At 36.3% G+C, this 16456-nt stretch overlaps 1 protein-coding gene across 1 annotated transcript in view; it reads left to right on the top strand.

The window, feature by feature from the left end:
- AGBL3 (AGBL carboxypeptidase 3) overlaps positions 1 to 16456 on the top strand; it is a 122409-nt gene that overhangs the window by 2502 nt on the left and 103451 nt on the right. Inside the window, 1 exon segment of the mRNA XM_059933343.1 lies at positions 306 to 366. Coding sequence (XP_059789326.1) covers positions 306 to 366 — 61 coding nt within the window.

Here is a 16456-nt window from a genome sequence, read left to right as displayed (position 1 = left end):
TAATTTTAGTCCTAATTTAACCTGTTTTGCCAGGTTTACCAAGAATCTTTAAACTGTTCCTTCTCTATAGTCATTAATATGACCTTACCTTGTGGAAGAAGAGAAATGAAAGATGAAAACTTTGTTTCCGGATATTTGAAGTGCTGGGTGCTTTGAGACCAATAGCCAATAATAACCTTGAATTTTTTCATTTATTAAAGATTAAAGACACTCAATTCTAAGTACTAAGGTAGATGTAAAAAATTTCTGGATTGGGAAACCGCTGGTTTTTAAAAGATAAATAATTTAAAACTCTCTTGTTTTAGGATGAGGATACCTTTATGAAGTTTGTAAATGAAGACATCCATCAGTGTGCACTTTTAACAGGTTTGAGATTATTCATATATTCCCCCTTCTCTTTCTGATAGTACCTTAAGTGGATGAAAAATGAGAGAGCACTAGAAAAAAAAGTCAGTGAATAATATAGGGAATTATTATTCTGTTATTGGTAAGGAGATATGTATTTACTTTTATAAGAATATTTTGGACTTCAAACTTTTTTTTAATTTAAGTATAGGTGATTTACACTATTCTGTTAGTTTCGGGTATACAGAAAAGTGACTCAGTTGTATGTATATATATATTTTCAGATTATTTTCCATTATAGGTTATTTCAAGATAACATAATTCCCTGTGCTATTCAGTAAATCCTTGTTCTTATCTGTTTTATATATAGTAGATTGTTAATCCCATACTCCTAATTTATCCCTCCCCCTTCCTTTCCCCTCTGATAACCGTTTGTTTTCTGTGTCTATGAGTCTGTTTCTGTTTTGTATATAGATTCATTTGTATTATTTTTTAGATTCTATATATAAGTGATATAATATTTGTCTTCCTCTGTCTAACTTATTTCACTAAGTATAATACTCTCGATGTCCATCTATGTTGTTGCAAATGGCAATATTTCATTCTTTTTTATGGCTGAGTAATATTCCACTTTATATATATATATATGTGTGTGTGTGTGTGTGTGTGTATATATATATATATATATATATATATATATATATATGTATATATATACACCATATCTTCTTAAGCCAGTCATCTGTTGATGGGCACATGGGTTGCTTCCATGTCTTGGCTATTGTAAATACTGCTGCTATGAACATTGGGGTGTATGTATCTTTTTAAATTAGAGCTTTAGTTATTTCTGGATATATACCCAGGAATGGGATTGCTGGACCATATGGTAGCTCTACTTTTAGCTTTTTAAGGAACCTCCATATTGTTTTCCATAGTGGCTGCACCAATTTATGTTCCCACCAACAGTGTAGGAGGGTTCCCTTCTCTCCACACCCTCTCCAGCTTTATTATTTGTAGACTTTTTGATGATAGTCTTTCTGACCTGTTTGAGTGATACCTCATGGTGCTTTTGATTTACATTTCTCTAATAATTAGCGGTGTTGAACATCTTTTCATGGGCCTGTTGGTCATCTCTATGTCTTCTCTGGAAAAATATCTAAATAAGTCTTCTGCTCATTTTTTGACTGGGTTGTTTTTTGTTTGTTTGTTGGTTTTTAAATTTTATTGGCGTATAGTTGATTCACAACGTTGTTTTAGTTGCAGGTGTACAGCAAAGTGATTCAGTTATACGTATACATATGTTCATTCTTTTTCGGATTCTTTCCTCATATAGGTTATCACAGAATACTGAGTAGAGTTCCCTGTGCTATACAGTAGGTCCTTGCTGGTTATCTATCTTATATATAGTGGTGTCTGTATGTAATCCCAAGCTCCTGATTTATTCCCCCCTGCCCAACGTTTCCCCTTTGGTAACCATAAGTTTGTTTTCAAAATCTATTAAGTTGGTTTCTGTTTTGTAAATAAGTTCATTTGTATCATTTTTTAAAATTAGATTCCACATATGAGTGATTTCATATGATATTTGTCTTTCTCTGTCTGACTTATTAGTATTATAAGCTCTAGGTTCATCCATGTTGCTACAAATGGCATTATTTCATTATTTTTATGGCTGAGTAATATTCCATTGTATATATGTACCACATCTTCTTTATCCATTCCTCTGTCAATGGACAGTTAGGTTGCTTCCATGTCTTGGCTGTTGTAAATAGTGCTGAACATTGGGGTGCATGTAGCTTTTCAGTTATGGTTTTCTCTGGATATGTGCCCAGAAGTGGGATTGCTGGATCATTGTAGTTCTATTTTTAGTTTTTTAAGGAACCTCCAGACTGTTCTCCATAGTGGCTGTACCAATTTACATTCCCACCAACAGTGCAGGAGGGTTCCCTTTTCTCCACACCCTCTCCAACATTTATTGTTTGTAGACTTGTTGATGATGGCCATTCTGACTGGTGTATGGTGATACCTCATTGTAGTTTTGATTTGCATTTCTCTGATAATTAGTGATGTTGAGCATCTTTTCATGTGCCCGTTGGCCATCTGTATGTCTCCTTTGGAGGAATGTCTATTTAGATCTTCTGCCCATTTTTTGATTGGGTTGTTTGTTTTTGTTTTTTTGTTTTTATTTGTATAATTTGAGATTAATCCCTAGTTGGTCACTTCGTTTGCAAATGTTTTCTCCCATTCTGTGGGTCTGTTCGTTTTGGTTATGGTTTCCTTTGCTGTGCAGAAACTTTTAAGTTTAATTAGATCCCATTTGTTTATTTTTGCTTTATTTTCATTACTCTAAGAGGCGGATCAAAGAACATAATTGTTGCAATTTATGTCAAAGAGTGTTCTCCCTATGTTTTCCTTTAGGAATTTTTTAGCGTCTGGCCTTACATTTAGGTCTTTGATCCATTTTGACTTTATGTGTGTATATGGTGTTAGAGAATGTTCTAATTTCATTCTTTTGCATGCAGCTGTCCAGTTTTCCCAGCACCACTTCTTGAAGAGACTGTCTTTTCTCCATTGTATATTCTTGCCTCCTTTGTCATAGATTAATTGACCATAGGGGTGTGGGTTTATTTCTGGGCTTTCTATCCTGTTCCATTGATCTATGTGTTTATTTTTGCGCCAGTACCACACTGTTTTGTAGTATAGTCTGAAGTCAGGGAGCCTGATTCTTCCAGCTCTGTTTTTCTTTCTCAGGATTGATTTGGCTATTCAGGGTCTTTTGTGTTTCCATACAGATTTTAAATTTTTTGTCCTAGTTCTATGAAAAATGCCATCGGTAACTTGATAAGGATTGCACTGAATCTGTAGATTGCCTTGGATAGTATAGTCATTTTGAAAATATTGATTCTTCCGATCCAGGAACATGGTATATCTTTCCATCTGTTTGTATCATCTTCGATTTCTTGCATCAGTGTCTTATAGTTTTCAGAGTACAAGTCTTTTGTCTCCTTAGTAGGTTATATTTTTTGATGCAATGGTGAATGGGATTGTTTCCTTAATTTCTCTTCCTGATCTTTTGTTGTTAGTGTATAGGAATGCAAGAGATTTCCGTGTATTAATTTTGTATCCTGCAACTTTACCTAATTCAATTGATGAGCTCTAGTACCTTTCTGGTATCATCTATAGGATTTTCTGTGTATAATATGTCATCTGCAAACAGTGGTAATTTAACTTCTTCTTTTCCAATTTCGATTCCTTTTATTTCTTTCTCTTCTCTTACTCCTGTAGCTAGGACTTCCAAAACTATGTTGAATGAAAGTGGTGACAGTGGACATCCTTGTCTTGTTCCTGATATTAGAAGGAATGCTTTTAGCTTTTCACCATTGAAAATGATGTTAGCTGTGGGTGTGTCATATGTGGCCTTTATTATGTTGAGGTAAGTTCCCTCTATGCCTACTTCTGGAGAGTTTTTATCATAAATGGGTGTTGAATTTTGTCAAATGCTTTTTCTGCATCTATTGAGATGATTATATGGTTTTTATTCTTCAGTATGTTAATGTGGTGTATCACACTGATTGATTTGCAGATGTTGAAGAATCCTTGCATCCCTGGGATAAATCATGGTGTATGATCCTTTTAATGTAGAATATGCTTGGGAGTGTTCCTTCCTCTGCAAGTTTTTGGAAGAGTTTGAGAAGGATGGGTGTTAGCTCTTCTCTAAATGTTTGATAGAATTCGCCTCTGAAGCCATCTGGTCCTGGACTTTTGTTTGTTGGAAGTTTTTCAATCACTGTTTCAATTTCAGTACTTCTGATTGGTTTGTTCATATTTTCTGTTTCTTCCTGGTTCAGTCTTGGAAGGTTGTACCCTTCTAAGAATTTGTCCATTTCTTCTAGGTTGTCCGTTTTATTGGCTTATAGTTGTTTGTAGTAGTCTCTTATGTTCCTTTGTATTTCTGTGGTGTCCATTGTAACTTCTCCTTTTTCATTTCTAATTTTATTGATTTGAACCCTCTCCCTTTTTTTCTTGAGTCTGGCTAAAGATTTATCAGTTTTGTTTATCTTTTCAAAGATCCAGCTTTCAGTTTCATTGATCTTTTCTATTGTTTTCTTTGTTTCTATTTCATTATTTCTCCTCTGATCTTTATGATTTCTTTCCTTCTACTAACATTGAGTTTTGTTTGTTCTTCTTTCTCTAGTTGCTTTAGGTGTAAGATTTAGGTTGTTTGAGATTTTTATTGTTTTCTGAGGTAAGATTTTATTGCTGTAAACTTCCCTCTTAGAACTGCTTTTGCTGCGTCCCATAGGTTTTGGATCATCGTGTTTTCATTGTCATTTGTCTCTAGGTATTTTTTGATTTCCTTTTTGATTTCTTCTGTGATCCATTGGTCGTTTAGTAACATATTGTTTAGGCTCCATGTGTTCGTGTTTTTTACCGTTTTTTCCCTGTAACTGATTTCTAATCTCATAACGTTGTGGTTGGAAAGGTTGCTTGATATGATTTCAATTTTCTTAAATTTACTGAGGCTTGATTTGTGGCCCAACATGTGATCTATCCTGGAGAATGTTCCAGGTGCACTTAAGAAGGAAGTCTATTCTGCTGCTTTTGGATGGAATGTTCTATAAATATCAATTAAGTCCATCTGGTGAATGTGTCATTTAAGGCCTGTGTTTCCTTGTTGATTTTCTGTCTAGATGATCCGTGCATTTCTGTGCCTATTTAAATGATCATGTGGTTTTTGGCTTTCCTCTTGGTAATGTGGTGTATCACATTGATTGATTTCCGTATGTTGAACTATCCTTGCGAACCTGGAATGAATCCAACTTGACCATAGTGTATGATCCTTTTTATGTATTTGGCTTACTAATATTTTGTTAAGGATTTTTTGCATCTATATTCATCAAAGATATTGGCCTGTAATTTTCTTTTTTTGTAGTCCCTTTTTGGTTTTGGTATCAGGGCGATGGTAGCTTAATAGAATAAGTTTGGACGTGTTCCCTCATCTTCAGTTTTTTAGAATAGTTTGAGAAGGATCAGTGTAAGTTCTTCTTTGTATGTTCCGTAGAATTCTCCAGTGAAGCCATCTGGTCCTGGACTTTTGTTTGCAGGAAGGTTTTTTTTTTTACCGATTCTATTTCACTTGTAGTGATTGGTCTGCTCAAGTTATCTGTTTCTTCTTGACTCAGTTTTGGCAGGCTCTGTGTTTCTAGAAACTATTTGTTGGCATATAATTCCTCATAGTATTCTCTTACAGTTTTTTGTATTTCTGCGATATTGGTTGTTATTTCTCCTCTTTCACTTCTTATTTTGTTTATTTGGGTCCTCACTCTTTTCTTCTTGGCAGGCCTGGCTAGAGGTGTGTCGATTTTGTTTATCTTTTCAAAAAAACCAGCTCTTGGGTTTTTTATCTTTTCTATTTTTTTTTGGATCTCTATTTTATTTATTTCTTCTTTTAACATGATTATTTCCTTCCTTTTGCTGACATTGGTTTTTTCCTTGTTCTTTTTTTTTAATTCTTTTTAGGTGGTAGGTTAGGTTGTTTTTTTGAGTCTTTTTTTTCCTTCTTGAGGAAAGCCTATATCACTATGATCTTCTGTCTTAGAACTGCTTTTGCTGTATCCCATAGATTTTGTAAGTTTGTGTTTTCATTTTCCTTTGTGCTCAGGTATTTTCCAATTTCTTCTTTGATTTCATCACTTACCCATTGGTTTTTTCAGTAGCATGTTGCTTAGTCTCCATGTGTTCATTCTTCTCCCATTTTTCTTTCTGTGGTTGATTTCTAGTATCATACCATTGTGGTCAGAAAAGATGCTTGAGATAATTTCTATCCTCTTAAATTTGTTGAGACTTGTTTTGTAACCTAATATGTGGTCTATCCTAGAGAACGTTCCATGTGCGCTTGAAAAGAATGTGTATTCAGGGGTGGGGGGCTTGATGTAGTGTCCTGTAGGTATAAAGTCCAACTGGTTGTGTCATTTGGGACCTCTGTTGCCTTACTGATTTTCTGTCTGGAAGATCTGTTCATTAATGTCAGTGGGGTGTTAAAGTTTCCTACTATTATTGTATTCCTGTCAATCTCTCTCTTTATGTCTGTTAGTATTTGTTTTATATATTTAGGTGTTCCTATATTGGGGGCATATATGTAAATGAGTATAATATCCTCATCTTGTATCGCTCCCTTTATCATTATATACTGTCCTTCTTTGTCTTTTTTTTTTTTTTTTAATTTATTTATGGCTGTGTTGGGTCTTCGTTCTGTGCGAGGGCTTCCTCTAGTTGCGGCAAGTGGGGGCCACTCTTCATCGCGGTGCGCGGGCCTCTCACTATCGTGGCCTCTCTTGTTGCGGAGCACAGGCTCCAGATGCGCAGGCTCAGCAATTGTGGCTCACGGGCCTAGTCGCTCCACGGCATGTGGGATCTTCCCAGACCAGGGCTTGAACCCGTGTCCCCTGCATTGGCAGGCAGACTCTCAACCACTACGCCACCAGGGAAGCCCACTCTTTGTCTTTCTTTATGGCCTTTGTTTAAAGTCTCTTTTGTCTGATATGAGTATTGCTATTCCTACTTTCTTATTGTTCCCATTTGCATGAAATATCCTTTTCCATCGCCTCACTTTCAATCTGTGTGTCTTTTGCCCTAAAGTGAGTCTCCTGTAGGCAGCATACTGTTGGTGTTTGCTTTTTAATCTAGTCTGTCACTCTTTTGATTTGAGGATTTAGTCCATTGACATTTAAAGTAATTATTGATAGGTATGTACTTATTGCCATTTTATTTATTTTTCTTCTATTTTATTTTATTTTTTATTTATTTATTTTAACATCTTTATTGGAGTATAATTGCTTTACAATGGTGTATTAGTTTCTGCTTTATAACAAAGTGAATCAGCTATACATATACATATATCCCCATATCTCCTCCCTCTTGTGTCTCCCTCCCACCCTCCCTATCCCACCCCTCTAGGTGGTCACAAAGCACCGAGCTGATCTCCCTGTGCTATGCAGCTGCTTCCCACTAGCTATCTGTTTTACACTTGGTAGTGTATATATGTCCATGCCACTCTCTCACTTTGTCCCAGCTTACCCTTCCCACTCCCCATGTCCTCAAGCCCATTCTCTACATCTGCATCTTTATTCCTGTTCTGCACCTAGGTTCTTCAGAACCCTTTTTTTTTAGATTCCATATATATGTGTTAGCATACGGTATTTGTTTTTCTGTTTCAGACTTACTTCACTCTGTATGACAGACTCTAGGTCCATCCACCTCACTGCAAATGACTCAATTTCGTTTCTTTTTATGGCTGAGTAATATTCCATTGTATGTATGTGCCATATCTTCTTTATCCATTCATCTGTCGATGGACACTTAGGTTGCTTCCATGTCCTGGCTGTTGTAAATAGAGCTGCACTTAATAGCCATTTTAAACCTTGTTTTCTAGTTGTTTTTGTAGTTCTTTCTTGTTCATTTCTTCTTCTTTTTGTTTTCCCTTTTGTGGTTTAATGGTTTTCTTTTGTATTATGCTTGAGTTCCTTTCTTTTTGGTTTCTGTGAATCTATTGTATCTTTTTGATGTGTGGTTACCCTGGTTTTCAAGTATGTTGACCCATAACTGTATCTACTTGCTTTAAACTGATAGTCATACAAGTTTAAACACATTCTAAAAGATCTTCATTTTTATACTCCCCTCCCCTACATTTTGTGATTTTGATGTCCTATTTTACATCCTCATGCTTATCCTTTTACCATTAATAGTAGTTATAATCACTTTTACAATTTTTTTGGATTTTTAAAAATTTATGTACTGACTTATTTAAGTGATCTTTAATCCTTTCATATATTTGCCTTTCCTATAGATACTTGCTTCTTTTCTATTTAGAGAAGACGTTTCAATATTTCTTTTAGGTTAGGTTTAATATTGCTGTATTCTTTCAGTTTTTGCTTGTCTGAGACATTCTTTATCTCTCCTCCTATTCTGAATGATAATCTTGCTGGGTAGAGTATCCCAGGTTGCAGGGTTTTCCCTTTCAGGACTTTGAATATATCATGCCACTCCCTTCTGATCTGCACAGTTTCTGCAGAGAAATCAGCTGATAGCCTTATGGGAGTTCCCTTGTAACTGACTCTGTTTTTCTCTTCCTGCCTTTAGAATCCTCTCTTTATCTTTAACTTTTGGCATTTTAATTCTGATAATGTCTTGGTGTGGGTCTGTTTGTGTTCATCTTGTTTGGGACCCTCTGTGCTTCCTGTACCTGGATATCGGTTTCCTTCTTTAGATTTTAGGAAGTGTTCAGCCATAATTTCTTCAAGTACATTTTCAATCCCCTTTTCTCTCTCTTCTCCTTCTGGAACCCTATTATGCGTAGGTTGGCACTCTTTATATTATCCTGTAAACCTCATGTGTTGCTTTCATTTTGTTGTCTTTCTGTCTGCTATTCTGATTGGGTGATTTCCATTAGTCTGTCTTCCAGATCACTTATTTATTCTTCTGCAGCACTTAGTCTGCTATTCATTGCTTGTAGATTGGTTTTTTACTTGGCAATTGAATTAGCTAATTTTGACTGTTTCATTTTTATAGTCTAGTTCCTTATTACAGTGATCTGCATTTCTATTGATAATCTTTCTTAATTCCTTTAGCATTTTTATTACTTCCTTTTTGAAGTTGGGGCTTAGAAGACCAGTGAGGTCTGTTTCATTAGTTGTTCTTTCAGGGGAGTTCTCTTGTTTTTTTAATTGGGAGTAGTTCCTCTGCTTTTTCATTTTACTTAACTTTCTCTGTCTCTATGAATTTAGGAGAAACAGTTATCTACTGTGGTCCTGAAGGGGTGTTTTTATGTGGGAGCATCCCTGTGTAGACTGTGTGAGTTCAATATTTTTGGTGTGAGAGCTGGTTTTGGTATGGATACCAGCCACATCTTTCTTCAGAGTTTGCTGGCCATTATCCCCTTGAAAAGGGGTGTGATTTGTTTTGTAGTGTCTAGAGTCTGTGCTTGATGTGAGGTGGGGTTTCCTCTTTCTCCGTGGTTGTCATTGCCTCGTTGGATTCTGGGTCTGCTCCCTGGTTTTGGAGTAGAAGTTCTGAGGGTTGGGTTCAGTAAGGTTCCATTGCCCTTGAGTGTGTGCCCTTCCCCAAAGGAGGTGATTGCTGAAGGAAGTGAGGCTCTTGTGGTCACAGCAAACCTATGCACTGCCTGTGTAGGTCTCTGCAGTTCCTCTCAGATGCAGCCCAAGGTCGTATCCCTTTCTCCGTTGTGTTTGTCCCAGGTCTAGTACAAGGCTGTGGTGTAGAGTAGGCTGGGGCTGAGGATGTGGGCATTGTGGCTGCAGAAATTGAGGTGGCTGTGCTGCTGCCTGGGATCTGGGCTGCCTCTGTGGCACACTTCTCCCTGGACCTGTCTGCCACATACCTGGTGCTGAGCTGCAGCGTGGAGTGGGCGGAGCCAGCACGCTCTCACTGGGGAACAGATTGCTTCACACTCCTCACCAGGACCTGTCTGCCCAAGATTCAGCACATAGCTGCTGCACGTTATTGTGGCACTGCCTTGTGTGTGTGCTGACAGTGGTCACCGCAGCTATGCCTGGATCACACCGCATGCACCCTGGTCTGATTCTGTGCAGTTAGACCAAATCTTTGCCCTGATCTCGCACCAGGCTATGGTGTGGTTTGAGCAGAGATGGGGCGTTCACCCCTTCCAATTGGGAAGTGCAGGAAGGCAGCAGCTGCCAGTGCAAGGCTCTCTCCACCTTGATTATTAGCAAGCCAGCTCACGTGCACTCCTCACAAGTAGAGTCTAGGCTTCTCCAGCCCTTCTCTCTGTCTCAGTGGATTTCCCCAGGCGAGAGGGCTTGTCTCCTTTGTGCAGGACCCCAGGACATGGATGCCCAGATTGTGAGTCTGTCTGCTCCCTCCCCAGGGTAAGGGTCTGCCCATATGGACCTTCCCTTCCTTATAGATCCCTCTCAGAGGCACAGGTTCTGACCTGATGCCTTTTTTTCCTGTCCTACCCAGTTACATGGAGATCTTTCTTGCAGCTTTAGTTGTATAGGAGATCTTCTGCCAGTTTCCAGTTAGTTTTCTCTGAGAATTATGCCACATGTAGATTTTTTTTTTTTTTTAATGTATTTGTTGAGGAAGGTGAGCTCCACGTCCTCCTACTCTGTCTTCTTGATCCTCCCATGAAGTTCAAACTTTTAAGGTTTGTTTAATGTTTGATTTTTAATTAAACTAAATGAAAGTGGTCATTATAAAGGACTTCACTTAACATAAGAATTTACCTTGACATTTCTTTAAATAATTAGCTCTCTAAATGCATTTACAGTATGATTCAAATTTTTATGGACATAATGTTTTGGGAGTACATCTTTATTTAAATGAAGTATGCCTGTGTGAAGAGTTTCCTTAATAAAGTCATTCATTTGCAAATGTATATGTATATGGCCATTTTGATGTATACTTGATTTTTTAAATTTTATACATTTAAATAAATTTATTTATTTATTTATTTAGTTTTGGCTGTGTTGGGTCTTCGTTTCTGTGCGAGGGCTTTCTCTAGTTGTGGCAAGCAGGGGCCTCTCTTCATCGCAGTGCGCGGGCCTCTCACTATCGTGGCCTCTCTTGTTGCGGAGCACAGGCTCCAGACGTGCAGGCTCAGTAGTTGTGGCTCACGGGCCTAGTTGCTCCACGGCATGTGGGATCTTCCCAGACCAGGGCTCGAACCTGTGTCCCCTGCATTGGCAGGTAGATTCTCAACCACTGCGCCACCAGGGAAGCCCATAAATTTTATACATTTAGAGTACTTTCAAAGACACATGAAAATATTTCTTCTAAATATTTACATATCTATCTGAAGATATTCTGAAATTGAAGATAAGGTTTTTATCCTTTTTTTTTTTTGATAATTTTCACCGCCATCCTATAACAAATCTTCCTTTTTGAGATAACAACTGTTCTCAGTTTGGTATGTATCCTTCTAGACCTTTTTCTTTGCATTTATACACATACCTATACCCATATTCATAGAAAGTTTATAGTACTATTGTGCAGACTTCTTCGCCCACTTTTTTGTCTTTAAAATTTTGGCTGTCTGTTGGAAGAAAGAAGGTACCTCACTATTTTAAGTAACGTTTCCTTGATTGCTACAGAAATTGAGAATTATTTCATATGCTTGACTGTTTATATTCCACTTTGTTATGAATTGCCCATTCATAGTAATCCATTATTAACTTTGTTTTTGTTGCTTCTGTTGTTTAGAATTATTTTGATGTTAAGTTTATCATTATTCATTTGTGGCTCTTTATTTTTATATCTGTTTAAGCTACAAAGACCTTCCCTACACCAAGGTCATGAATATAATCATCTAAATTTCCTTTAAATACTTTTATCTACTTGTCTGAATTTTGGTATTTAATTTCTCTATGACTTACAAATAGTAAGAGGCATGGATCTAATTTTATTTTCCAACTCATAAATAGCTACCTTGCCATTTTTGAGTCATACTGTAAATTAGACAAAATGTGCTCTATTCACATAATGGAATACTAGATGATTAATAACTGTTGGATAAATGGATCTATATAAGAATCCTGAGAAGTAGCAAGGGAAGGTAATATTACCTCTTATTTACAGATAGTAAGATTTATGTTCAAAGAGGCTGCATTGGCCAACCAAAATCATATAGAAACAAAGTGGTAGAATAGAACTCAGTTTGTCTGACTCTTAGTCCAGTTGCTATATCTGCTATTGTACAAAAAATAACCAAGAATTAAATCTAGCTAAAAAGCCACATTTCAGAGGTGAAAGAGCAAGAGGAGTCAGTGAGACAAAATGGAGAACCAAGTATGTGAAAGATAGAAAGAAAACTAGGAAGTGTAGCATCATAAAAAACAAGGGAAATGAGCTTAAGGAGGGATGATTATCAACATCAAATTGATGCCCCACAATTATCCCATTGAAAGAGGGCCACTGCATTACCTACTTGGGGCAACCCCATTGTATTCTATGCAAATTATGTTCCTGGTGTTGTGTCAAACAGTGGCCCTAGAATGAGAACTGAGAAGTTGTAACCGAGAGTTCACTAGCAACCTCTGAGAATATAGTTCCAGTAGGTGGTGAGGAATTATGGTCAGTGAGTGTCATTTAACGCATTAGACAAATGTTGCCTCAGTGTGATTAAGTTTAAGAAGGCTCAGCAGTAGGCAGTTTGCTAGAAAAGCTGCAAGAAACAAATGTCTTTGGAGTAACAGTGAGAATTTAGCATAAATTTATAGTATATGAGGTCAACAACTATTTTCTAGCTGTTGTGAAAACTAATTATTACAAAATTTCATTAGTACTTTTATTTTTTTAAACGCCATGAAGTATAACATATTTATAACAATATCCACAAGTATTCATAAATTAATGTTATTGGAAAAAAAATAAACTATGTAAAAAAATTATAGGAATTGGGGTTTTCCTTCTTATCACTCATGATTGTGTTTGAATCCTTTTACAGCTGACTCTTATTAGTGACCCATTTTTCCCCCGGACTACACAGATACTATTGGAATATCAGTTAGGGAGATGGGTGGCTTGTCTTCGTGAACCACGAGATTTATATGGTGTGTCTTCTTCTGGTCCGCTGAGCTTAGTTTTCGGGATTCAAACATTGGCAAACTTACTTTGCCACACTTGATTTCAATGAGAAGAATCATGGTATTAGAACAGTGTGTTCCAACAGAAATATAACATGAGGCTTGTATATAATTTAAAATTTTCTAGTAGTCACATTTAAAAAGGTAAAAAAGGGACTTCCCTGGTGGTCCAGTGGTAAAGAATCCGCCTTCCAGTGCAGGGGACGTGGGTTCAATCCCTGGTAGGGGAACTAAGATCCCACATGCCACAGGGCAACTAAGCCCACGCGCCACAACTACTGAGCTCACGTGCCTCAATGAGAGAGCCCATGTACTGCAAACTACAGAGCCCATGTGCCCTATAGCCCACGTGCCACAACTACAGAGCCCACGTGCCCTGGAGCCCCTGTGCCACAACTAGAGAGAACCCACATGCCACAACTGGAGAGAAGCCCACGTGCCTCGACAAAGATCCCGCGTGCCACAACTGAGACCCGACGCAGCCAAATAAATAAATAAATAATAAATAAATAAATAGAACTCATCCAGTAAAAAAAAAAAGGGGGTGGGGGGGAGTGAAATTGATTTCAAAATATATTTTATTTAATCCAAATATAATCACAGTATTTTACATTTTTTTTAATATTATGTTTTCAAAACCTGGTCTGTATTTATACTTACATTTCAGTTCAATTCCAATTTCTCTATATCTTTGCCAAAACTTGTCTTTTATGTTTTGGATAATAGCCGTCCTAACAGGTACAAGATGATGTCTCACTGTGGCTTTGATTTACATTTCCCTGAAGATTACTGATGTTAACAATGGAATCCATATCAAAATTCCAGTGTCATTTTTTTACAGAAATAAAAAACAACTATAAATTCAGATGGAACCACAAAAGGCTACAAATAGCCATATCAATCTTGAGAAAGAAGAACAAAGCTGGAGGCATTACACATTCTGATTTCAAAATATATTACAAAGCTACTGTAGCCAAAACAGTATGGTACTAGCATAAACACACACATATAGGCCTATGGAACAGAATAGAGAGCCCAGAAATAAATCCAGGCATATATGTCAACTGATATTTGACAAGAGTGCCAAGAATACACAATGGGGGAAAGACAGTCTGTAAAAATGTTGTTGAGAAAATTGGATGTCAACATGCAAAAGAATGAAATTGGAACCTTATACAAAACAATCAACTCAGAACAGATTAAAGACAAACTTAAGACCTGAAACTTAATACTGCTAGAAATAAACAAGGGGGAAAGCTTCATGACATTGTTCTTGGCAATGATATCATGGATATGACACCAAAAGCCCAGGCAACAAAAGCAGAAAGAGACAAGTGGGAATACATCAAACTAAAAAGATTCTGCACGCAAAGGAAGAAATCAAGATAGTGAAAAGGCAGCCTATAGAATGGGAAAAATATTTGCAAAACATATATTTGATAAGGGGTTAATCTCTAAAATATATAAAGTAAAGCAAAAAAACTAATAACCAGATTTAAAAATGGGCTAAGAACTTGAATAGACATTTCTCTAAAGAAAACATACAAATGAACAACAGGTATATTTACAGATTTTTTTATGTGAACTGTTTGATAAAATACTTTGCCCATTTTGTTGTCGGTTGTACTTTTTGTTTTCTTCTTGGTCTGTAAATGCTCTCTATATATTCAGGAGATTGGCTTACTATGTCGTATACGTTACATACTTTTTTTCTTAGTTTGTCATTTACCTTTTATCTTTGTCATTTAGAAATTTTTAATTTTTATGTAATCAGTATATCTACTGTTTTTCTATGACTTCTGGGTTTTGAAATTCTCATGTTTCTCTTACACTTTTCAAGTTGTATTTTTTTGTGACTAAATTTTTATTCATCAGGAATCCATTTTTTAAATTTTTATTTATTTATTTATTTTTGGCTGTGTTGGGTCTTTGTTTCTGTGCGAGGGCTTTCTCTAGTTGCGGCGAGCGGGGGCCACTCTTCATCGCGGTGTGTGGGCCTCTCACTGTCACGGCCTCTCTTGTTGCGGAGCACAAGCTCCAGACGCGCAGGCTCAGTAGTTGTGGCTCACGGGCCTAGTTGCTCTGCGGCATGTGGGATCTTCCCAGACCAGGGCTTGAACCCGTGTCCCCTGCATTGGCAGGCAGATTCTCAACCACTGCGCCACCAGGGAAGCCCAGGAATCCATTTTGATGCAAGAAGTAAGCTCCCAATCTAGTTCTGTTAACGTCTAGCCAAGCGTGCCAACAAGATTAGTAAGTAAATTATTTTTTTTTCTACTGATTGGAAAAGCCACAATTATTATATACTAGACTCCTAGGTCTCATTTTGAATTCTATTCTGTTAGCTTGTCTATTCATATACTGGCATGAAACCCTTTATTACTATAGCTTTAAAACTGTAAGTTTTGTTATGATGACTTAGTTCCCCATCATTACTTTTTTGTTTTTTTTTAATTCTCCAATTTCTTGGCTATTTTTGCCTTATTGTATTTCTATATGGAATTTTTTAAAAGCTTTCCTAGTTGCCCCAAAATTAACATTGGTAACTTTATTGTGATCACATTACATTTATACATTAATTTAAGGAAGAGTGACATCTTTACAATATTGCATCTACCTGTCCAAAAACAAGGTATGTCTCACTGTTTATTCCATTCTGGTTTTCCTTTATCTCCCTTAATATAGTTTAAAATCTTTTTCCCACACGTTTTCTAAGTTGTATTGTTAGGTATTATTTTCTAATTTGTTTTGTAAAAGAAAGTTAACTTTTGTATATTAATTTTGAAACTACCTACCTATTGTTTCTAATTTTTGAATTATTATATATGTGCTAGATATACATCATCTAGTAGTAATGTAATTAAATCTCCTCATTTCCAGTTGTTAATAACTCACATTTTTTTTCTTGACTGAATGCATTGACTGGTACTTTCAAAAAATATTTAATAATTTTACATTCATCTTATTCCTAATTTTAATGGGAATGCTTTTAGTGTTTTTCCACTAAGCAAACTATAAGCTTCTAGTTTGAAATAAATTTGCTTTCAATCCTATCAAAGAAGTGTCCATTTATTCTTATATTAAGAAAATTTACCAGGAATAATTACTACATTTTATTAAATGGTTTTTCAACGTCTCTGGGGAGAAAGGATCATAATATTCTCATTTGGTATATTGCTTTGGTGAATTATGGTAGTAGATTATTTAAGTCAATATTACTGGAATAAACTACAGTTAATCATTATGTATTATTTTTAGTGTGTTGCTGAATTCTGTTTGCTAATATTTTACACAGTATTTTTGCTTTAATATTCATAGGTAAGATACATTTGTAATTTTCTAGCTTTTATACTTTTAAAGGTTTTGTTATAAACATTTCTCAAAGTCCTTTCCCTGTGTTCTAGAACAATTTGAATAATACTGCAGTTAACTGTTCTTTTAAGTTTGATAGAATTTCCTTAAAACTATCTGGACATAATTGTTATTGTTGT

Source organism: Balaenoptera ricei, chromosome 9, assembly GCF_028023285.1.
Source record: "Balaenoptera ricei isolate mBalRic1 chromosome 9, mBalRic1.hap2, whole genome shotgun sequence".
In the NCBI taxonomy this organism is placed as follows: domain Eukaryota; kingdom Metazoa; phylum Chordata; class Mammalia; order Artiodactyla; family Balaenopteridae; genus Balaenoptera; species Balaenoptera ricei.
This window is presented reverse-complemented; position numbering and strand designations above follow the sequence as displayed.